Source organism: Jatropha curcas, chromosome 9 (assembly GCF_041381405.1).
Source record: "Jatropha curcas cultivar XTBG-Jc1 chromosome 9, XTBG_Jcur_1.0, whole genome shotgun sequence".
Taxonomy (NCBI): domain Eukaryota; kingdom Viridiplantae; phylum Streptophyta; class Magnoliopsida; order Malpighiales; family Euphorbiaceae; genus Jatropha; species Jatropha curcas.
The window spans coordinates 21340625-21364317 of NC_143159.1; the positions used below are offsets into that span (position 1 = coordinate 21340625).

The 23693-nt window shown below is 31.1% G+C and overlaps 4 protein-coding genes across 5 annotated transcripts in view; 1 reads left to right on the forward strand and 3 right to left on the reverse strand.

Moving 5' to 3' along the window:
- The window catches only part of LOC149493790 (uncharacterized), a 39202-nt gene extending 37040 nt beyond the window's left edge, over positions 1-2162 (reverse strand). The window contains exons 1-2 of the transcript XR_016322737.1: positions 1770-2162; positions 653-735 (exon numbers count right to left, since the gene is read on the reverse strand). The gene's annotated coding sequence lies outside the window, so the exon portion shown is untranslated. The remainder of the gene's footprint in view (positions 1-652; positions 736-1769) is intronic.
- Positions 2163-4922: 2760 nt separating this feature from the next.
- On the forward strand, positions 4923-9580 carry LOC105646731 (uncharacterized). The gene is made up of 2 exons (XM_089726255.1): positions 4923-7605; positions 8619-9580. Exons 1-2 carry the CDS (start codon positions 4929-4931, stop codon positions 9020-9022), a joined length of 3081 nt encoding a protein of 1026 aa, XP_089582381.1. The 5' UTR covers positions 4923-4928; the 3' UTR covers positions 9023-9580.
- Positions 9581-9661: 81 nt separating this feature from the next.
- Positions 9662-12436, reverse strand: LOC105646726 (galactoside 2-alpha-L-fucosyltransferase). Of its 2 annotated transcripts, none has more exons than XM_012232646.4 (2): positions 11918-12436; positions 9662-11257 (listed from the first exon to the last, which is right to left on the reverse strand). In XM_012232646.4, the coding sequence occupies exons 1-2, from the start codon at positions 12201-12203 to the stop codon at positions 9795-9797; spliced, it is 1749 nt and encodes a 582-aa protein (XP_012088036.1). In that variant the 5' UTR covers positions 12204-12436; the 3' UTR covers positions 9662-9794. The 2 variants fall into 2 exon arrangements, with proteins under 2 accessions (XP_012088036.1, XP_012088037.1); XM_012232647.4 differs by having other exon boundaries at positions 9662-11227; positions 11918-12435.
- A 976-nt stretch (positions 12437-13412) lies between these two features.
- FUT13 (fucosyltransferase 13) lies at positions 13413-19744 on the reverse strand. Its single transcript, XM_012232648.4, has 3 exons — positions 19029-19744; positions 14370-14543; positions 13413-14266 (listed from the first exon to the last, which is right to left on the reverse strand). Exons 1-3 carry the CDS (start codon positions 19515-19517, stop codon positions 13706-13708), a joined length of 1224 nt encoding a protein of 407 aa, XP_012088038.1. The 5' UTR covers positions 19518-19744; the 3' UTR covers positions 13413-13705.
- Positions 19745-23693: the final 3949 nt, after the last annotated feature.

A 23693-nucleotide genomic window follows, 5' to 3' on the forward strand; every position in this document is an offset into this window, starting at 1 on the left:
TTGATATGGTTTAAACATATGAGATTTTACAATTTCTTTACCTTTTACTTGTTCAGTTATTAGTGATTTATCTTGAAGTAAATGTTCTATCCTTTTTAATTATGTATTTAAGCAAATTAAACTAGCATTACTAAAATTATTTTGTTCAATATATATATATATATATATATATATATATACACATAAACCAACAGGAGGCAACTCGGTGGTCTCCATCCAGTCCAGATCATCAAGTGCTCACAACAGGAGGCCACCCTACGGGCTTCAATCAAACCTAGATTATCAGAATCCAACAACAAGAAGCCATCCTGTGGTTAACGGTAACGGTAACGGTAGGTGCACATGGGGGCGCCGATCTCCCATTTACCCGGCTAACAGTAATCAGATCAGGATCCATATAACAGTAACAGTATATAACGGTAACGGTAATCATAATCAGGATCCATATAACGGTAACGGTCTCACAAACCCATGGTGACCCACTTCATCCCAATTCCACACAAACAAGGCACAGCAATATCACATCACAAGTAATCAAGCAATATTTAATATCAACAAATAATGCATCACAATATGGCAATAATGCATGATAAAATTTAACCGTGAATGCATGAATGCAGGCGGATGAGGCGAATTATCTAACACTACTCACAGTTTTTGTTGTCCTTAAAAGGACTGCCTTTCTTATTGTGCGCTCTCAGCCTTTGTCTTCACAGTCCGAAACTTTATAAGTATCTATATAATAAGAAAATTCTACATAAGAATTCTAATTTGGAAAATGCAGTTTACATTCATTTATTTGTTTTCATTTATTTATTTTCGTTACTCGTCGGTTCACTAACTTATCAAACTAAACTGTATATCTATAGTGCATCTTTATTTGATTTATTTCTTCTAATTTATTCGTTAAGTAAAACGTCTAATTATTCGGTAATTAATATTTTATGATAATACTAATCAAAATATTAATATGATTAATAATAATAATATTAATAATGATAATACAATTGATCATATAATATTCATAACGTTAATAACTTTAGTCGGTATTTAATTTACTGAACTATATATAAATTCATTCTTCTTGTTTATTTATTTATTTGTTTATTTATCACTCTCATAATCTTATTCTATATTTTTAATTTCTATGAATAATTTAAAGTATTTTAATTTCTAAAATAAAATTTATTTTCTACTGACTTTTCGGCAGCATCCCCCCTCAAAATTGGATTATCCACCTGTTAAAATGTCAACATTATATCAATTAATTCCAAACCACATAGCCCATCCATCAGGCAATCAATCCAATCAATAAATCCTATCCTCCACATTTTCCCGTACCAACATACATTTATAAATTTTCTTTAATTCCATATACTCGACTTATCTGACTCTTCAATTAATTTAGTTTAATATCGTATTAAATTTTAACTAAATATTTTTATTAAATTAATAAATCAACACTACTTACTTTTAATTTAACTAAGCAATAGATCAATACTAAAATTAAATTAAATTAATTAATCAAAATTGCTAAAATAAATTAACTAATCAAGATTACTAACATTAATTTAATCAACTAAAATTACTAAGTTAATTTATACCCAAAATTACTAAATTAATTAACTACAAATAATAAAATTAATTTCATTAATTAATATTACTTAACTCCTATAATAATATTAATCAACTACGATAATAAAATTAATTAACTACAATAATAAAATTAATTCAAGTAATTAAAATTATTAAAATTAATTTTTTGTTACCCCAAAATATAATTTCTGTCAAAATTGTGCTAGATCGGAAACTTGTTTGTGCCGGATCCGAGTTACATGCGTCGGAAGTGCCGGATCCAACTGACAATGGCAATGGAAGGCGATGGCGGCGCGATCTGGTGGTTGAAGACTCACTGGAGCTGCAGCAGGCTGGCGATGGCGCGACGAGGTGGAGGAGCAAGCGGTGGCGAGCGGCTCTGCTGCAACAAGAAGCGGCGGCTCTGCGTTGCCTCTGTCTCGCCAAGAACGCAGGCCCTAGGAAAGCAAAAATGAAAGAAGAAAGGAAGAGAAAAGAAAGAAGAGAAAGAAGAAGAAGAAGAGAAGAGGAGGTGGTGGTGCGGTGGTGGGCTGGAGGTGGCGCAAAAACGGTCTGGGGATGAGTAGGCTGGCTAGAGATAAAGGATGAGAGGGTTTCTGGAAGGTTTGGGTTGGTTCGGTCCGATTCCGGTTCGATTCAACCCAAATCTTGATTTTTAATTGGTTTTCGAATTTTTAAATCGATTTTCGGTTTGGTTTATCACTGTACAAATTATTAATTTGCATTTAATTAATTAAACTCATTTCCAGGCTGTCGATTTATTAAATTTAAATGGAAAATCTTTGAAAATAAAAATTTGGGTTCTTTCAATAATAAATTTAATTAATATTTATTAATTTTTTTTGTTAAATTATTATGTTAAGTGTATTTAGAAAATAAAAACAAACGAATTTTCGCTGAGAATTTATTCTAAATATAATTTTATATAATTCAATTAAATTCTTTATTTTAATTTATAACATACCAAACAAAGGAAATTCATTTGCAAATGAATTCTACATCCATAATTCATTTGTTTCAAATATAGTATAAATAAATATTGATCAAATAACAAAAATCATAATCACGTCTTATTTAAAACCATGAAACATTACATAGAGAGTATTATTATTTTAGGGTTATTCCATTTAATGATAGATCATAATTAATTATCAGGCCATTAATTTAATATTCCTCTCAAAAACTAATTATTTGACAAAGGTAATCACTATCATTGTCCTTTTTAATTTGAAAATTCTAATCAAATTAAGTGAAACATTATTCAAATCATTAGAAAATAACTCCCTAATAGAATTTGAGATAATGCTTTTTTTAAAAAAATTTAAAATTAAAGAATCATGAACTGTCATTCGTAGCAACCTTTTACTTATCAAAATTTATTTCTTATTGATGACAAGTGTTTGACTTTCTAATAAACAGTTGTTTAGTAAGAGTGCAATCACGTCAAGTTTTATATTCTGTTTGGATGAAGATTATTTTTTAAGGAATCAAAATAGCTATGGCAAACAATATTATATTGTTTGGAAGAAAAGAAAAAATAACGAAGAAAGGAAAAATTAATATATTTTCTTACCTGACCCACATAGATAGAATCTCTTCAATTTGGAGAGAAAATAATGGTGGAAAGCAGGAATTTCTCATATTTTTATGCAATTACTAAATACTCCAACTTTTATTTTTATTTTTGCAATTGAATTAGATTCAGTAGAGGATATGATTTTTTTTTCTTTTTTTCTCTTTGTGATTAAATTTGTTTTGTATTTTGATATTTTTATTTTGATTTACATTGATTTTTGTTTACTCAAGTTGCCTTTAATATTTTTATATTAATTAAATAATTACACAATATAATTAAGGTATTAAGTTAAATTAGATTGATATTGCGTCCATTTTTTTTATCAAAGAGGGAAAAAATAGGATATATTGTTAAAAGGATAAGAGAGGTTAAAATGGTAAAATGTCAATAATAACACTTTTTCGTCTATAATTTTACCTTTTCCAGACAAAGGAAAATAAATTTATTTTCTTTCTTTTATCATTATCCAAACATAAGGATGGAAAATAACTACAGAAAGAAAATTAATAATTCTTCATTGTTTTCATTCATGTTCTTTCCTTAGAAAAATAAATCTCTTATTCTAAATATTCAATTAGTAATATATGTTGAAAAAAAATTGTGACAAGTGATAAGACACTATAGAAATATAATTATATCAATATAAAAGCTTCATGCCCGTACACAAATGATATTCATGAAATAGCCCACTAAAATTTAATCTAATAGGATATTCAATCCTAATTAAAATTATCATTAATCTTTTTAAAATATATTGCTTAGAATATAATAATATACTAAAAAAAAGACATAGCATTAGTTGTATAAATCTTTATATAAACTAAACTCTATTTTATTACTCTGAGTTAATATTTATAAGACTTTATATTATTAATTCCATTAAATTCTAAGAAAGTAGTTCTCTCTTGGCTCACCAAATTGATGTGATCAGAAGACTCGAACTCGAAAGCTCTTACTTCTCACATAAATGAGAAGACCAATCAGAGTATCACCCAGTTGGTTAAAGTCGTCGTATATTTTTTAATTAATACTAAACTTTTGTATTATATAATACTAATTGAACGAGTCTAAGGTGCACCTTAGGCCATCGGAATTTTTTATTATAGGAGAAAAATATACTTTCATTAAACAATGCAATCAGTTAAAACAAAGCCAAAAATGCATTGGGGAACATCCTTCACTCAAATCAATTCATCTAAAGAATTAAAACCTAATTTAGAAAGCCCAAAAGCCACTTGATTCAACGACCTATGAGCATGAACACAATGGAAAACTGCAAAATTCCTTGATAAGGAATCGAGATTTTGGCTAGTTCCTAATGGGTATAAAATTCGGCTTTTTAATCGAATTGAAATGGAATCGGTCAAAATGAGAATTAAACCAAAATCAATATTTAATCCATAATTGAAACTGTGTCGATGGTTGAGTTCTGATTTTTCATTTTTTAGACTAAAACCAATAATTCAGTTTAAAATAGGTGGTTTCGATTTGAAACTGCACAAAACAAGAAAAAAGAAAAAATTGTGAAATTGAACTCTATTAATGAAACTCTCAATTTTAGTGGTTAAGGTAATACGACTGTGCCCTTGCCTTTGAGGTAATATCGACTGTGCAGTGCCTTTGGGGTAATATGGACTTTGGCAAAGTCTTTGATGAATTTTAGTTGTTCTATATATTTACCGTCTCTGCACCAAACACAGACCTGTACTGTACTATCTTTTCAAAATAAAAGTCTTTTTGTGCAAGTGTAGAAGCCATGGCACTTAAGTCTTGGTCTCTTTGCCTTTCTATCTTGTGCATGTCCTTGTCCTACTTCAACCATGCCATTTCCTTGCACAATGAGACAGATAGACTTGCTTTGATATCCTTTAAAGATTCCATACAACAAGACCCATTTCAGGTCCTAAGTTCTTGGAATAATTCTTTACATTTTTGCAATTGGTATGGCATTTCATGCAGTCTCCGACATCCTAACAGAGTCATAGCCTTGAACCTGGGCTCGCAAAGGTTAGTAGGATCATTATCACCTCATATTGGTAATCTCTCCTTTCTCAGACGCATCGATTTACAAACCAACAGCTTCCATGATCAAATCCCACAAGAGATAGGTCGTCTCCGTCACATACAATATATTAACCTTGGCAACAATTCTTTCCAAGGTAATATACCATCCAACTTATCTCACTGTTCAAATCTTATATACCTTCGTCTCACTTATAACCAGCTGGTTGGTAGTATACCTTTGGAGCTCGGGTCTTTAACAAAGCTTGAACATCTGGTCATGGCCAGAAATAACTTCACTGGAAATATTCCTCCTTCTATTGAGAATCTCTCATCTTTATCGGAAATCTCTCTTGCTTATAATGGGATTCAGGGACAGATTCCAAAGGAATTCTCTCAACTCAGAAACTTGAATTACTTTCTGTTTCAAGGAAATAATCTGATTGGTGAGATTCCTTCTGGCATCTTCAATATTTCCGAACTTGAATATTTTTTTGTACAGAGTAACAGACTGAATGGCAGCATTCCCTACGATGTCGGCCTCACTCTTCCAAAGCTTAAGTACTTCACAGTTTCAAGCAACAGATTTAGTGGAGCTATCCCAATTTCAATGTCAAATGCTTCTATGCTTGAACAAATTTCTTTTCAATACAACCAATTTTCTGGTTTAATTCCTAAACAACTTGGAATGCTGCGATATCTTCAAATTCTAAGCTTTTATTTTAATCAGCTGCAAGATGACTTGAGTTCCATCAATTCTCTAACTAACTGCTCCTACTTAGAAGTTGCCCATTTTGGAGCAAATTTTCTCACAGGGACTGTGCCCATTTCCATTGCCAATCTCTCCAAAGACTTATATTTTCTATCTGTGGCAGATAATCAATTACATAATACCATTCCCCTGGGTATTGAAAACCTTATCAATCTGAGGTTCTTTCTGTTTGGTGGTAATTACTTCTCTGGCCCTTTACTTATTAATTTTGGGAAATTTCAACAACTGGAAGAATTGGATTTGAGAAGCAACAGATTCACAGGAAAAATTCCATCTTCAATTGGTAATTTATCTTTCGTATCTTATCTCCGTTTGGGTTTCAACAATCTACATGGAAGCATACCTTCTAGTCTTGGCAGTTGTCCTAACTTGATCCTTTTGGATCTCGCTCTGAACAATCTCATTGGTCCAATACCCAGACAGGTTGTCAGCCTTTCTTCCCTGTCAATTCTCCTCGATTTATCTGGTAATGCACTTAACGGTCCTATTCCTTCAGAAGTTGGTATGCTGCAAAATCTTGTCCAATTGGATTTATCAAATAATAGATTATCTGGAATGATCCCAAACGCGATTGGCAAATGTTTGGGTCTGGAACAGCTTCACCTGCAGGGAAATTCACTTGGTGGGGAGATACCTCCAGTTTTAATATCTTTGAGAGGTTTAAGAGAGTTGGATATTTCAAGAAACAATCTTAAAGGGCGAATTCCAGATTCTTTAGCTGAGCTTCATGGGCTAAGCTATTTGAATTTGTCTTTCAATGAGCTTCAAGGGGAAGTTCCAAAACATGGAACCTTTCTAAATGCAAATGTTGTTTCACTTGTAGGAAATAAAGGTCTTTGTGGAGGTATTACTGAATTTAACCTTCCTTCTTGCGTCTTTCTAACTTCAAACAAGAATAACCTCTCCTTTCCACTAAAAGTAATAATTTCAGTGGTTTCTGTTGTAATACTTTCTTCTCTATTGATATGTTTCTTAATTTTCCGGTATAGAAAAAGAATTTCCATGAGAAAGAATATTTCGATGCCATCCTTCAACTACGAATTTTTAAGAATATCTTATGCAGAGCTCTCCAAAGCTACAAACGGGTTCTCTGAAGCCAACATAGTTGGTGTTGGTAGCTATGGCTCTGTTTATAAGGGACTTCTTGAGCAAACAAGAAAACAAGTTGCAGTCAAAGTGCTAAACTTGCAACAAAGAGGAGCTTCAAATAGTTTCATCTCTGAATGTCAAGCTCTTGGAGCCATCAGGCACCGAAACCTTTTAAAGCTACTGAGTGTCTGCTCTAGCATAGACTTTGAAGGCAATGATTTCAAAGCTTTGATATATGAATATATGGCAAATGGGAGCTTGGAAAAATGGTTGCATGCTCAAAATGTTGGAGAAGATGGACAAGAAAGAGAATCAAGAAACCTGAAATTGATAGACAGACTGAACATTGCAATTGATATTGCTACTGCAATAGAATATCTTCACAGCGGTAGCTCAACAATAGTAATACATGGTGATTTAAAGCCAAGTAATGTTCTTTTGGATGAGAATATGACTGCCCATATCGGAGATTTTGGGTTGGCTAAGATTGTCTCAACAATTTATACCGAGGCTATGCATCCAAGAACTTCGCTAGCAATCAAAGGGTCTGTTGGCTATGTTGCTCCAGGACGCTTTTTTTTTTTTTTTTTGTTCTATTATCTTCTTTTTAAAAAATGCTCCGTTTGAAATGTAACATTTAGGTTTAAAAGAAGTATTATTACAATGATAACCTTCTTATTAGGGATAATTATACGATGTTGTTTCAGGACTCAATGCATATATTCACTTATGTATCTTATCTAAAAAATTCTATGGCACACCGAACTTTTATTTAATCTATTAAACACTTCAATTTTATCAAATTGTAGTTGTTAAATACTTTAATTTTGCAAAAACTATTCTATTGAATATTTAAAGTTGTATTGATAGATTATACATTTATTAGATAGTTGAAAATTGAAAATGTGAAAATTATTTTTTCAAAGATTATACTAACCACACGTCAAATGAATATTTTATACATAAATACTAAAAACGTCAAAAAAATATATATATATTATCACTAGTATGGAATGGAGCATCATGTTATCAAAATTCATAATTCGAAGAGCATAATAAGTCCCTCGCTAAGTTTCAGAGGCCAAAAAGTTTTTTTCTAAGGGTAAATTTATGAATTTGGCAGTTTTTTCTATTTTGGTGTTTCAACTTCATATTTTATCAATTAAATATTTAAATTACAATTTTTTTCCCCATCAAGTCATTTGAGAAAACTTTTTACCAAACCTTAAAATAAATTTATTCAACAAATTTTGTCATACATAAATATGGGATTTCATTCATCTCTCTTTCTTTCTTTTTTTTTTTTTTCTTTGTATCTCTTGGTTTTTAGAAAGAAACCTCAAAAAATTTCTTATGATTTTCTTTTATATACTGAAACATAACAATAATAATTAATAATAATAATAGAGAGAAAGATAAAAATTTAATTTAGAGAAATGTTGTCCTGTTCTCCATAGAATTTTGTTGTTTCACAATTGAATCATTCCCTTCTCTTGGTATCAACAAACAGTTTTTATTCTTATACTTTCTTCCCTTCTGTCTATTTTTGATATGCATACTAGTTAACATTATTACTACTTGCAGAGTATGGAATGGGTGAGCCAGTTTCTACAAAAGGAGATATTTATAGTTATGGCATACCATTGCTGGAGATATTTACAGGAAAGAGACCAACTGATGATTTTTTCAAAGTTGATCTAAACCTTCGTACCTTTGTTGAGAGATCTTTACCTTATGAATTAACGAACATTGTAGATCCAAACATCATATTGGTTGAAGATGGAGGAGGAGAGAGCTTCAAGGACGCTATCCTCTTTGTACTAAGAATTGGAGTTGCATGCACAATGGAACAGCCAGGGGAAAGGATGGAAATGCGAGATGTGATAAATGAATTGCAAAAGATCAAGAGCTCTTATCTAAAGGGATTGCTGGTGCAAAACCCAGAAAATGCCTATCAATTTGGAGGTCCGAGCTCCTCTCACGTGTAGTGTCTTTTATCTTCATAAATTTCCATGGCTAAGGGTTCCAACTCAACAACTTTTGAGATTTTTTGAAGAGTCGTTCTTAAGAGAGCAAAGTACGTTGAAATTTGTAAGTTGTGTTCAGAGGGAGTTACTATCTATTGTTGGTCTCTACGGTAAAATGGGGCATGTGGCGGATCAAGAGCCTATAAAAGCATTATCAATTTTTTGTCTCTGCCATTTCTAAATAAACATTATTAATCAAACAGAATATTAATAGTTTTTATTTTTTAAAAGTATATTAATAGCTAGTTAGAAGCTTCACTAGATCATTTTCCCATGACTTGTTACTATGTTGTATATTAGTTATTATATCTTTTCACACTAACAACATTAAATTTTAAAATTTTTGGCTTTTATACGTAACATATTGTGATGTATGGTTAGCAAAACTTTTGAAATAAATGTAAAAATTTATGAGCATTTTCAACCATTTAACAAGTTGTCATGATATTAAATTTCTTTATAGTTTTTCAACTTGCATGGATATAGCTATGCCAGCTTACTATTTTTTTTTTTTTTTTTTTTTTTTAAAGTATTGAGAATGGGGGCATCCGAACCTAGATACTATACTATACTATGCCTTGATGTGCGGCAGCTTCCTGGTTGGTACAATTTGAAAGTGAATATCATTAAAAATTGCCTACATACATGGCTATTCATTAGACCTCCATACTAAATAATCATACAACTATACTGGCAAGCAAAATTGGTGAATTAGTGAAAATAATAATTGCTACTATAACTCATCATGACCATCTACCACCTTTAAGCCCCAGTTCATATCCTCACAATGTCTCACATGAGGAACTAAAGCGCCTGTATCTGTTCCTCTCTTAGCTTTGCAATCATAGTATGGAGGAGCATGAAAACAAGGCTCCATTGAAATTGCCCGGCGACAAGGTGGATCGGGAGCAGTCTCATTTTCAGGCTTGTAAAGTATCCAGGGTCTCAAACCTCCAAGACCTTGTGCAACATAGCCAAAGGTCGACCATGAACTTGTAACCAATGTATCAGTCAAGCTGAGGAGGTACATTTCTGCCCATGCCTTCCGGTTGTGTATGTACTTCTCTGTTTGCTGATATTCTTCATGGCTTGGCTGGTAAACACCAACAACTTCCCCAGTTCTTGTTGGGTATTCCCAGTACATGTTCCTTAGATTCTCAGAATACCCTGAGTTTAGTGATGTCACTAAAACAGCTTTCAATTTAGGGTTATCGGAAAGATTGAGAACAGAGTCTTGCATATCTACTTCAGGCAACAATTTCTCATGCAAAGTACATGCTAAAATTTGATCCATCACATGTTTGAAAGGACCAGGTCTTGAATCAAAAACTCTTATTTGAATGCCAATGCTTTCATCTGCTTTGGCTAAGTAAATTTTGTAATACCTTGTGATTAGTCCCCAAACGGGATTTGAAGGGTGGAAAAGGTATCGCCCGAGGTGGTGGAAAATGGTTCCTTTCTGAGGAAATAAATTGCTCAACTCTTTCTCAAAAGATGTAATCAAGAAAAGTGATGGGACAAAGTAGTTGTCTGATTTCATAATCAACCAGGGAACTTTTGCAAGAAGAGATTGATCTTCATCACAAAAGAAAAGCTTATCATGATCATCATAATCATGAACTAGATGAAGGTATACATACGGACGAATTGACTCTTCTGTAGCATTTATCACATTGTTCTTGAGCATGTTCCCATAACAATGGGAAGATTGCTGATCGAAACTTCCAAATTGTTCAACGACAGGGAAATCCATGGGCAGTAACCATGAATTCTCAGGAAATGGCTCACAGAAAAGATCATCCATATCCTTACCTCGGTCAACAAGCAGGACTCTATTTGTGAGAAGAGCATAAAGAAACGTAGAAGCCAAGGATAGTATCCGGTTACCCAAGCCACTAAAAGATATCCACACGATATATTTACAATCATTTGCAGAAACAATTCTTCTGTCAGACTTGAGTTGTTCAATAGCTTTATTATAAGATTCAGTATTTGGTCCACATCGTTTATGAAGATCCTCGTAGCTTCTGAGCCGGGAAATCAGATAAGAAGAAGGCTTATACAGCGAAGCCTTGCGATAAAAAGAGGACTGGTATCTGCTGGTGCAAGCAGCTTCATCAAATCCAGCAGCAAGAAGTCCAGCAAGCAGTTTGTCATTTGGCTTGTCTGTAAATTGTAATAGAACATTTTCAGATCCTGAATTGGAAAAGAGACAGAAAATATAACTACAACGTAGAACCACTGATATTAGATACAAAATTAAGTGAAAAATGAATCTCTCCAAAATCCCATTTCATTCCAATTTTACTTCTACCCAAGTAAAATGTGAATTAATTTTGGAGCTTCTTTCAATATAAATGAATTCAATGAAATGTTATAACTCATTTGCAAATGCATGCATTCGTGTTTGGTATAACCGAAAGTCTAATTAGTACATCACAATCATTCCATGAAATCAATCATACATGAACCAAATCCTTTCAAATTTTGAAAATTAGCAAATCAATTCTTAAATTAGTAAGTTGACTAAACATAGTTGATTTGGAAATGGATTTTATTTTCAATGGCTAGGATACCAAACATGAACCGATTCTCATCCAGAAATACTCAATGTCGGATTTCTGCCTCATTTTGCCAGAATCAACAAACCTTAATAGTTACCAGCAAATCCGATCCATTTTTTTCCAATTCAATATTAATCAAATCCCGTCATTTTCAAACATAAATTTCTCAAATCAAATGCAACCACATTCTAAAATTAAATTTTAAATAAATAAATAAATAAAATAAAGAAGAAATGGCACTCTAGATTACATTTCACATTAGCATAAAACAATGAATAATTAAAAATGTCACCTAGTCCAAGCCCAATTGATTCGAATGCCGTGACATTCGGTTGAGCTCCGTTTTGGAGAACTCTAGCTTCAGCGAACCCGAAGAACCGATCGGACGGTGGATGTCGAAGCACCGTTGCTAGAGCGAATAAGAGTGGCAAAGCAACCAAACCGGACGCCAAGATCTTGGTTAGCGTCATCGTACTGGATCCAAATCTCCTGACTCGGAGTCGAGAGAGCTGAGAGAACCCTTGATCTGTGTACTTTGACAATGATAATCGCCTCCTTGTGAAAGAATTTAGATCCATTCAATTCTCTGCATTGGCCAGTACTTGGTTAGATTTTGGGTTTAGATTTTTCTGGAGCTTTATTTGGTTTCAGAGAAAATCGGGGAGACGAAAGGGAGAGTTGAAGAAATGAAAAAGGCTCTGTTTTTGAGTTGAAATAGACATGTTTAAGGTGAGCGACAGGTTTAATGTCTGATGCGATGCAGACAGTTCAAGTTCGGACTATCGAGTCAATAAAACAAAAACAAGAAATTGGCTTCTGTTAAGAACGCGTTTGGATTGACATATAGGCTCTTTTACTGCTTCAGGAAAGAAAATAAATAATAATAAAAAAGAAGGAAATGCCTTTTTTTGTTATTTAAAAGGAAGAAGGAAAATAAAGAAATAGAGTAAAAGTTTTTTTTCTTATATTGAAAAAAAAAAAGAAAATATTTATACAAAAAAATTATAAATTTACTAGATATATTTTATTATATAGAGTTATAGACAGATATAGAGATTACTGGATCTAAGACTTTTATGTGAAAGATTAAATATAAGTATTATTTTTATGCTCAAAATCAGTTGTAGTGGACTAAATTTTGCAAAACAAAACTTATTTGGAAGTTTTTGTTTTTTGTTATTAAGCAAAATATATTTTGATTGTTTATGCCTAAATGGTACAGTGTTTGTCTTTACGAGCAATTTCAATTTATAAATACAAAAATTTAACCGCAATTTTTATCATTTTAGTCGATCCTGGCGATTTATTTATATTCTAAAATTTCAAATCTAGAAATAAATTGAAAATGGAAGTAATAAGAGTCGCATAAATAATGATATTTAGAATATAACTTACCTATTTAAAAAAAAAAGATTTTTAAGGGGTAAAAGTGTATATTGGTTCACATGAAAACCCTAAAAATTATTTTTATTGTTAGAACAAAAAACCAAGCGAATTAACATTTTGCATATAAAAAAAAAAAATTATTGTAAAATCATTGTGCCAGTATGGAGAAGTGTGCAACATCATTAAAATTTGTAATTATAACGAGAACAAATCAACAGTGTAATTAGAAGTTGTCATTTACCTAAAATGTTTAAATTAGAAGGCCACAAATGGTGTCAGCCAACTTCAATATTCTTCCTTTTTTTTTTTTCTTTTTTTTTTTTTTATTTTTTTTTACCAAAAAAAAGAAAGCAGGTTGTGGGTGATTCATTATTATTTTAGATTTTGAACTTCAAACCATATTCTGAGAAACCAATGGCTATATGCAACTTTCAATTTAACAGAACATAAATAATCCCACATTTCCCTTCTTTTCTTTTTACCCTGAAACAAAAATTTAAAATGAATATCCCTTAAGAGTTCTGCTAGTGCTTGGGATTGTACCCGAATCTCTCAATTGTATATCCCTTCAGAGTTCTTTTTTATGCACAGTATGTGGCTGGTTCTTGCATATTCATAGCAGCAATACCATCCAATTAGCAAAATCGTTGGAATCACTATGTAGCCTGCAGAACTAACCCAAGTAAAACACAGATCATGCATTTCTCCCTCCTTTTCTACTAACAGCCTCGCACAATCGGCAGGGCAACGTGTCAAGGCTTGCCAAACGGGTCTTTCCATAGTTACCCAACACACCACATCTTCTCCATGCATGGTATTCTGCGTAAGCTACAGGATCATTGGCAAGCTTCTTGATATAAGAAGCCAATTCCTCCATGGATATAAATTTAGTTCCATCTATTATTGAGTGCGGAGGAACAAAGTCATCCACATTTGGTGCACCAAAATATATCGGAACTGCACCCGAGTCCAACGCATAAAATAGCTTTTCTGTCACGTAACTTTCTGTCACTGTATTTTCAATTGCAAGCACAAACTTGTAGTGAGACATGGCACAATGTAGATGATCCCACCATTTTGGCTTAACACTGGCATCATTGGCACACTCGGGGTAGAAATTAAGAGCCATATCCAACCCACCAACATTGTTCAAGCACTTGCCAAATGAATGATGTGGAAGCAACCTAAGTAAACTCTTGGCCAGCTGGTTCCTTTGAGCGAGGCACCGTGATGAAGACCAATAAACAAGTGTGTCCTTGAAATTAAGAGAAATCCAAATCAGTACCCAGTTTCTTAATTAGCAATAGCATAGCTACAACTTTCCATGGAACAGAAAATAAGCAAAAGCCAAAACTTACATTTTTCTTACTAGGAGACACGTGATAGTTTCGACCATTATGGAACAGTGCACCAGCATATGTTGACTGAACATCATCTTCTGCATGATAACTAATAAATATATCCTCAAGACCTGACCGTTTTCTGCCAGCCTCAAGATCCATATAGACACGGAGTGGATCCCCATTGCGCCTCTAGCACACATGATAAAACTGCCTCTCAAAATTAAGCAAAGAAGCATAAAAAGGGGATGCTAGCAAGTCAAGGCAAATTAGATAGGAGAACAATTTGCCTAGATAAACAAAAGAACTGCAGTGCAAGTGATATAATGTTATCATAAATGGTAATTTTAGAGCAGGTATTTCTGAAACATGTTTGTCAAGGACATCTCAGCACCATAAAATAACATGAACTAATAACAGTTACTTTCTAGTCAAAGGAAAAGGGAAGGAAGAGTTCCCAATACAGACCCTGCAATCTGTCAAAAAACAGTAGGGGAGCCCAATGTGAGGCCCCACCACAGCAGGTCTTGACAGGGTTAGATTCAGTGTCTTCTTTACACATTATGGTTGGCTGTTTCCATACTGTTATGCCCAGGCTGCAGCTTGAAGGGCTGAATGCTGAAGAAAATATCGCCTTCTGATGTTCATGCTTATCTATTTAGAATGGCTTGCCAATCAATAAGATGATAACACACAATAAAAATTCAATTCATGGCATATTGGTAAGGCTAATCCTAGCTGTCATAACATTGATTTTCAAGAAAATCAACCACGTCTCATTTTTCCCACTTGCTTATGAATGTGCAGGAAGTATTATTTAATGAACTGATTATAATCTCCTTAGCAACCTCAACATGATAACATGTTGTGAGATTAGCTACACTGGATCACAAGAGCTAATAGCTTTTGTTCTGATTTCATCTTTCTCATTTCATGATGAGTCCTTTAGCACAATGGAAGAATAAATAGAAGAAACAAATCAATTATCTCATAAGCATAACATCTTACCAAAGTTCAAAGACAAAAAGATGCAATTAATTTTCATTTTCTGTCAGTCACAAACAGAAACTCCCACAAGTATACATTTCATCCACCAAACTTGAGTTGTTTCACAGAAACTGATCACAGGATCTCCCTACCCAAGCTCAAAGCCACCGGAGCACCATACCATTAGGCCCTTCCACCCCCAATTAGAAGATAATCTTACTAGAAATTTTTGTGTATTCTCTTTCTTTCCACATGGATATGAAATCCAAAATCTACCATCATGATCCTGATCCCCAATCATGTTTATCTTTAAATGCAAATAATCATTCCACGGGAATGACCATCATAAGACTTCAATAACTCTTTTTCTTTCTACATGACTGTGAATCCTCATAGGAAATTCACATATATATATAATAATGATCACTGTGACCTAAATACTTGAGCTAATATATTATTGCCCCATTACAAAATAATACCCACTAAACTATCATTCCAAATGGACTATTCCTAATTTAGGTGCCATAAATCTACAAATTGTACACTGTTTTCTTAATCAGCACTTCTGTCACAAGGCTAGTTCATCCAGTCAACTATAATATTTTCTCGTCACACTCTGCACCATTTGCTTTTTTACGCAGACAATATGAAGCTCAATAGAAATAAGTTAAGCAAGCTTTCAAGTCTTTTAATTGCTAACAACAACCAAGCAAGCAAAATGGCATGCATCAGAAATGATTTCTGAATGCTTGAAGAAACAAAAAACTGTCAATTTTACAGATGCATGTTAAAAACTCAAGATCAAGTGTTCTCCAACCAGAAAAGAATGATACAACAACATGGAACACAAGGAAAAACAAGTACGTAGACTTGATAAATTCATAATGACGACCTAAATTTTATATACGGTTTGTTTGGAACATAACGAGTAGTCTTCTCGCCCATAAAAAGTCTTATTTAAGTAGTCTTATTTGTAGCTTTCAAGTATAGTTGCTAAAGGTTAGATATTTTATAACTTGGGGATTCAGGGGCAACTGTACAAATTTCAAGCTTTGCATGAGCACTGACCATACGTCTCCAAGGTTTATCAATTAATCTTTATTCATAATGTGATTCTTAAGTGTTGAGTCCTTGTTGTTCTAAAAGCATTAATCCATTTGGTTTTTCCATGGATGCCCAAAACCTTACAAGGTTAGAACTTCAGTATATAAATAAGCATATGCGCAATGCTTTATGGTAATTGAGTTGATCAATAAAATTAGCAAAGATTTCCAGTAATTATTTTATTTAGATTGTGTGATGCAACTCAACAGTGAATTTAATGCCTATCAAACATTGGATGAAAGCTTAAGGAATTTTACGTCTGGAGCTTAAAATCTTATTATTTTTCTTTAAGTTTGCAAGGACATTTTGATATAATTCAAGCGTTAAAATTCCTTCCTTCAAACCTTAGAAACACTCCATACCATCAAAAAACTACTTTTTCTTACCCGTCAAATAGGTTCAGAAAAGCATAGATTAAGTTACTGTATTTTGGTATTGCACAGAACCAAATCAGCACTACAAGTAGAATGATCCCTATTCCCCATTCACCAATCTCAATTGTCTACAAAATTTACTACCCTTGCTTTCAAACAAAACTAAATTGTAATTTTCATGTTGCTCTGCATAAAATTGCTGAATGCGTATTTTATTACCATGAAAAGAATGCTGATATACACCAAAGGTTTCATATTCCTTACCTCCTTCAAGCCAGCATCAAACCAATATATCTCAATTGCTATTCTTTACTTATTTTCAAAGGGAAAGTGTATCACACCCACCTTCATACAAATGCATCAATTCAGCCATTTTATATTAGATTTTTCTTTTTCTTTTTTTTTTTTTTTTTTTCCAGTTTCAACATCTTGCTCAGCCTTTTATCTTTGCCATGCTAATTTTTATGGACATGATTTTAGACCACCCAAACTCACAATCCTGCATCATAGCTGCTTAAATTCAGGCTACAATAAGGATTGAGTTTCAAACTGCTTTTTTTTAGATTTATTTTACTTCCTAAGAATAAAAAAATTAAACTGCTTTTGAAAAATCAAGTTAAAATCATGGGTTGTTATGCCTTAAATATTGCAAATGCAATTTGACAAAAGCAGCCAAACCATAATATCAAACAGGCACTCAATCATGTAAAAATTTCCCCTTGAATGTAGTTAGGATATTATGATTTAACAAAGCCCCATCAAACTTCTTCATTTATACCAGCCTTATTTTAATCCTATGATAGACATTCATTCCACTTCAACTCTCACTCAGCATACTAGACTGAGTACTAAGATTGTGGCCTTTCCACTATCAAAAGGACTTTACCTAAATACCGACGCCGCCTGAATGCGGATTGGTCCCATCATCATAAGCAAGTGAGGGCACCATACGTTGCAAAAAAGAAAAAAAAATGTGCTTTATGCAATACCTGCACTGACTGCTAAATTAATTAATGACCAAATATATGAGATAGTCTTACACCATTCTAACCATAATCTTTGAAGCCTGAAATACCACATTCTTACAATTTCTAAGATGCTGGTCCATGTCAAGCTCCAAAAATAAGTCAAGAGAGGGAACAAAATTCAAAAGATTATGTGCATCCACATTTGTGTTGGGAAGGAACAACAACAACCAAGTCTTAGTCTCAAACTAGATGGGTAGGTTATCTTAATCTTTTGTTTCAAATATCCGCTCTGATCAAATTAATATCAATGCAAGTCAAAGTATACATCGAGAAAAATTTTGAAATACTTTTTGTAAAAACATTTTGAAGGGGAATTTTTAACATCATATATTAATAATAAATAGGACAAAGCACAAAATAGGCAACAACAACTATATTGGGAGGGAACCATTAACAACATATCGGAATCAAAGCAAAAGGAATTGAGATGTTATATTCACAGTCCAAAATAAGTATGTCAATGCTCCCTAATCCTTTGACAAATACACGCTCTTCTCTAGATGTTCTACACTTCTGGTACATAAGTTGAACTCAGAGATTTGTTCTGCATGCAATTAAGTTGCCTAACGGCATTAGAACTATCCATTATTAGTACTATCCATTATTAGTTCACGTCCTTCATTTTTAAATAGATCAATACTCAATGACCATCAACTTTTGCAACAGTAAAAATCTTAAGCTTCCAACTAAGAGGCTGCAGATACAACACTTAAGTAAAGCTACTAAACAAAAAATTTTCAGTGATGGCATTGACAGTTCCATTCTCAGAACTCAACTGTGAAGAGATCACAACAGATATGTCTCATATAATGACCGGATGGAAGAGCACATTATAGATGTGAAACATATATGCTAAATGAAAATCAATATCACCAGTCCATGAAGCTTGTAGAACGGAAAAAACATACAAATTTGGGAATTGGCAATTTAATCAAGTTACAATTTGAAACCAAATCAGATCACAAATTAAAAAAAAAAAAAAAAAGTTATCTATCACACCATACTGTACAAGACAAAATGTGCATGCACCAAATTTAGCTACTCTCTGATCATATATCAAAATTTGTGTCCACATAAATTCATTTAAGCTCCATAAAACAAATATGCATCAAGAAATACAATTTCAATAAATCAAAAATCTCCAAACAAGTATATTAAATAAATAAAAAAAAGAAATAAAATACCCGACGTGGAGGTGTGGTTGTTTCAAACAACAAAGTATCTGGTTTATCAGCAAGAACTGCAGATTTAGTCCACAAACAGGTCAACCCACACCGGCAAGAATACAAATTATCCAAATTATCAGGTATCCAAGTCCACCCTTTAACCAAAACGCTAACATGACCCATCTTCAAATCACTACAGTCAGAATCACCGCCAACCACTTGCAAAGAAGCGGACCGATTAGAACCAGAAGACCCAAAATGGATCAAATCTTTAAATTTCTCTCTGAACTGGACACAACCCACTTGAGAATCCCATTTCCTGAAAGCACCGGACAAATCAACAAAAGGGTCGGGTATGGAGGATGTAGTGGATAATTCATCCTTGATAGCTGAAGGAATTGAAGTTGTTACAGATGGGAATTCAAGAAAGCCCAGGAAGAAGAGGATCAAGAATGTAAAAAACATCATTAGAGCGACAGTATAGGTGTTGAACGGTTTCAATGACATGGCGGGACTGAATTGAGAATAAGGTATTTGCTCTCTCTCTCTCTCTGCTTGAGAGAGAAAGAGGGTTTTGCAGTTGGGATTTAAGGTTTTGGACCAGCAGCCTTTGATTTGATATTACATTTTTCTCTTGTGGAGAAAACCGTAACGGAAAAGAAGAAAGGAGAGAAGTTTAAGACTTCAAGACATTCTGACTAGCGTGCAACGCCACGCGGCGCCCTTACCATTCTTCTGCTCGTCCAATTTAATTTAAGCTTTGGAGTTATTTATTTGTTATTAGCGGCAGAATCCGTGCATCATGAATTAATATTTTATGACAGTCATTTTTTTAAAATAGTAATATATATATATATATATGAAAGCTAAAAAAAAAAGATAAAATCCAACAGTATATATATATGAAAGCTAAAAAAAAAAAAAGATAAAATCCAACAGTCTTTTTTATCTAACTTTTTATTTTTCTTTTTGAAAAAATTTTTAAAATTTTATTATATTTTTCTACAATTTGATTGGTTTAAAAATTTTATTATAGTTTCAAATTTTATTTATAACTATTTTAACATATATATATATATATATATATATATATATATATATATATATATATATAATCTAATTTAATTCGATGAAAACTTTATCTTTTAAATTTCTGAACCTAAAATCTAACCATATATATGTTGGTATATATTTTTACCTCAAACGTAAATCACAATTTATGTGAATAGAGGTTAGTTTAATAGTTTTTATATTTTTTTCATTTTAATAATTTTTTTTATTATTATTTGATTATATTTTTTACTATAGTTTTGTGTTTAGAAATGTAATGATCTATACATTGCAAACTGATTATTATATCTCCTGGCTTAGCCATTCGGCTCATTCAAATCTGCCATACCAAAGCTACAGTTTGCAATTGTGATCAAATCTGTGAGATTACTCGGTCTATAATTTTACTTATACTTTTTTTATAAATTTATTAATCAAAAGAGAGATAATAATTGAACAAAATTTTTAAAAATTTTACTTTATTTCTGTTTAAATTAAATGTTACCATTCCGTAAGTATTTCGAATTCCTAATTTACAAAGATAAGTAATTACTGTTGATTCTGTTGCGTAAAGATAAATAATAGACTATTAAGAGTATAATCTATATATATCTATTTTTGAATTTTCTTAATTATATGTAGAATTATATATGACAATATAATGCATTTAAATTGTTTGAATTACATAAACTAGGTAAAACGTAGGTAGGATTAATTAAGTTATTGTAGGATTAGTAAATTGCATTGTCAGTCATCTGATGATAGCAGGTGCTGTTTGATACGAGAAATTGAAATGGACAAATATGACGACATAATGTCATAAATGGACAAATATGAAATGGGTTAATTTGGACACATGCATTGCAGATTGGTCGATGCACCAATACAGAAGATTATACATGTACAAGTTAAAAGAGCAAAGGCAACAAAGAGGACTACAATGGTAGCAATGAACAAAGTAGTAAAGAAAACTTTAGATGAAGATGCCGAGAGTTTCACAAAGAAGTAAGGATCTTCTTTATTTTCTAAATATTGAGCGATAAAGATTTGTAATTGTTTAAAGATTTTGGATACCTTCCACATAGATGGTCTGATTTTGTCATATTTATATAAATATTGTACACGTGGCTTTTATTTTTCCTTTAGAAGATTATAGTTATTTATTCAATTTGTAGATTATTTTTTGATCAATTTCTTATTTCTCATTATTATTTATAGTTAATTTCTTATTTCTTATAGTTAATAACTACTTGATATTTGCTATAACCACTGTGATCCTTATTTATTTTTATCTTCTCTATTTTTCAATTTTATTTATTTCTAAATACATAAATAACTAGATATTTATGCTTTTTTCTTTTCTTTTTTCAAAAATTATTCATCAATTAACAATGTTTTCTAATTCTTTTCTTTTCTTTTATCCTATATTTTTTTGAAAATTATATTCTAAAATAAAATTTAACAAGATAATTATGACTTTCTTTCTTTTTTCAAAATTATATCTCCTTATTAAATTTTTTCCCTCATTTATCTATGTATTTTAATTGGAAAACTTTATTTTTTTCATATTTATTTTAAGATAACATAAAACTAATATATATATATATATATATATATACACACACACACACACACACACATATATTTCTTTATTTTTTTTCTCACAAAAATATCTATCTCTTAAAATTTATATAATATTAATAGAAAATTAATGGATATATAAATTATTAAATAACTAGATAGTTGTTACTGATTTTTTAATAAAAACTATATCTTTCTATTAAAATTAAAAGTTATTTCTTGATCTATATATTTTTTATTGGATAATTTATTTTTTCAAAATTTATTTTAATATTAATATAAAAATATTAGATATATAAAAAATATTAAATAAGTAGATAATTATATATATATTTTTTAAAAAAGTCATATCTATCTATTTAAATTAAAAAATGCTCTTAATATATATATATTTTAACTGAATAATTTATTTTTTAAAATTAATATTTTAATATTAGTAGAAAAGTTATTAATAAATATATATAGATTATTAAATAACTAGATGTTATATGTTAAATTTGAAATGGTATATGTTAACTTGCAAAAATCATCCCTGGCTAAGTTGGCATTTCGATGTTTTGAATATTATTAATAATTGATTTGTTAGATGTATCGAGTATGTACATTTACATTATCAGCTTAATAATTAATAGTGTTGTTTACTTTTAAATAACTAAAAATATACAATTAACTAAGAATATATTTAAAAATATTTATATTCTTGTAAATAATGTTTTAATTTTCTCTGTTAAAAATTATTTTGATATTATCATTACTGATTTATTTCAAGTATAATTTTATTGTTTTTTTTTTCTAAACAATTGATAATTTATATTAGTTTATAAAAAATAATAATATAATTAACTACAATAATTATTAAAATAATATTTAAGTATTCGAGCGTGAAACACGGTTTATTGACTAGTTATATAATAAAATGATAGCTTGTATCTCATTGAAATATGCTGAAAAGTTGCAACGCTGAGATATGCCTTCTTAAGTATTCTGAGAAGCCTTTTATAAGGTATGCAATAGCAAAAGTCATACATGATATGACCTACATTAAAAAATGCATACACATTATTGATGTATTTTTCAATAGTAATAATAATTTTGAGAATTTAAATAGTTATATTGAAATAAAAAATTAAGTATTTTTTTATTTTATGTTTATGATTTATTATAAATGATTCTTGTACGTTCCCGTATCTCTTGCACTATGTCTGTACAACCTAATTCTTGGTATATGAGACTACTCCATAGACTAAACTAATCAACCACGGTTTGTTTTTATTACCAATAAAAAATAAAGTATTTTTTTTAATTTATTTTTGTGTCATTGAAATAAGAAATTAAGTATTTTTTTATTTTATGTTTATAATTTATTATAAATGATTGTTTATTTATTATACTTATTTAGTGTACTGTGTCCTAAGCGTGTGAATGTCCTATATTTTTTAAAAATTGCATATCTCATATGTTCCTGTATCTCATGTCCCGTGTCCGTGCAACCTAACTCCTACTCAATACACCAAGCTAATCAATCAATGTTTTTTCTTATTACCAATAAAAATAAAGTATTTTTTTAATTTATTTTTGTGTCATTGAAATAAGAAATTTAATTAGTGTTTTCTTATTTTATATTTATGATTTATTATAAATGATTGTTTTATTTATTTGAAATATTAATATATTACTTATTTAGTATATTATGTCCTAAGCGCGTGGATGTCCGACCTTTTTGAAAATTGTAGTATCTCGTATGTTCTTATATCTCATGTTCCGTGTTCGTGCAACCTAACTCCTGTTATATGAGATTACTCAATACATCATGCTACTCAACCAAGGTTTTTTTTTATTATCAATAAAAAATGAAGTTTTTTTTTTTTAAATTTAGTTTCGTATCATTGAAATAAGAAATTAATTTTTTATTTTATATTTATAATTTATTATAATTAATTATTTATTTATTTGAAATATTAATGTATTACTTATTTAGTGCAGTGTATCTTAAGCGTGTGGATGTCCTACTTTTTAAAATTTATTATATCTGTACTTTCTTATATAAAAAAA

Bases quoted from the DNA above. Each gene is read 5' to 3' on its own strand.
- FUT13 (XM_012232648.4), bottom strand. From the start codon at position 19,517: ATGTCATTGAAACCGTTCAACACCTATACTGTCGCTCTAATGATGTTT. The intron at 14,544-19,028 runs GTATTTTATTTC...CATGTGTGCTAG, and splicing joins CAACCACACCTCCACGTCGG to AGGCGCAATGGGGATCCACT. The intron at 14,267-14,369 runs GTAAGTTTTGGC...CTTAATTTCAAG, and splicing joins TGTCTCCTAGTAAGAAAAAT to GACACACTTGTTTATTGGTC.
- LOC105646726 (XM_012232646.4), bottom strand. From the start codon at position 12,203: ATGGATCTAAATTCTTTCACAAGGAGGCGATTATCATTGTCAAAGTAC. The intron at 11,258-11,917 runs GTGACATTTTTA...TTTCCAATTCAG, and splicing joins ATCAATTGGGCTTGGACTAG to GATCTGAAAATGTTCTATTA.
- LOC105646731 (XM_089726255.1), top strand. From the start codon at position 4,929: ATGGCACTTAAGTCTTGGTCTCTTTGCCTTTCTATCTTGTGCATGTCC. The intron at 7,606-8,618 runs GCTTTTTTTTTT...TACTACTTGCAG, and splicing joins TGGCTATGTTGCTCCAGGAC to AGTATGGAATGGGTGAGCCA.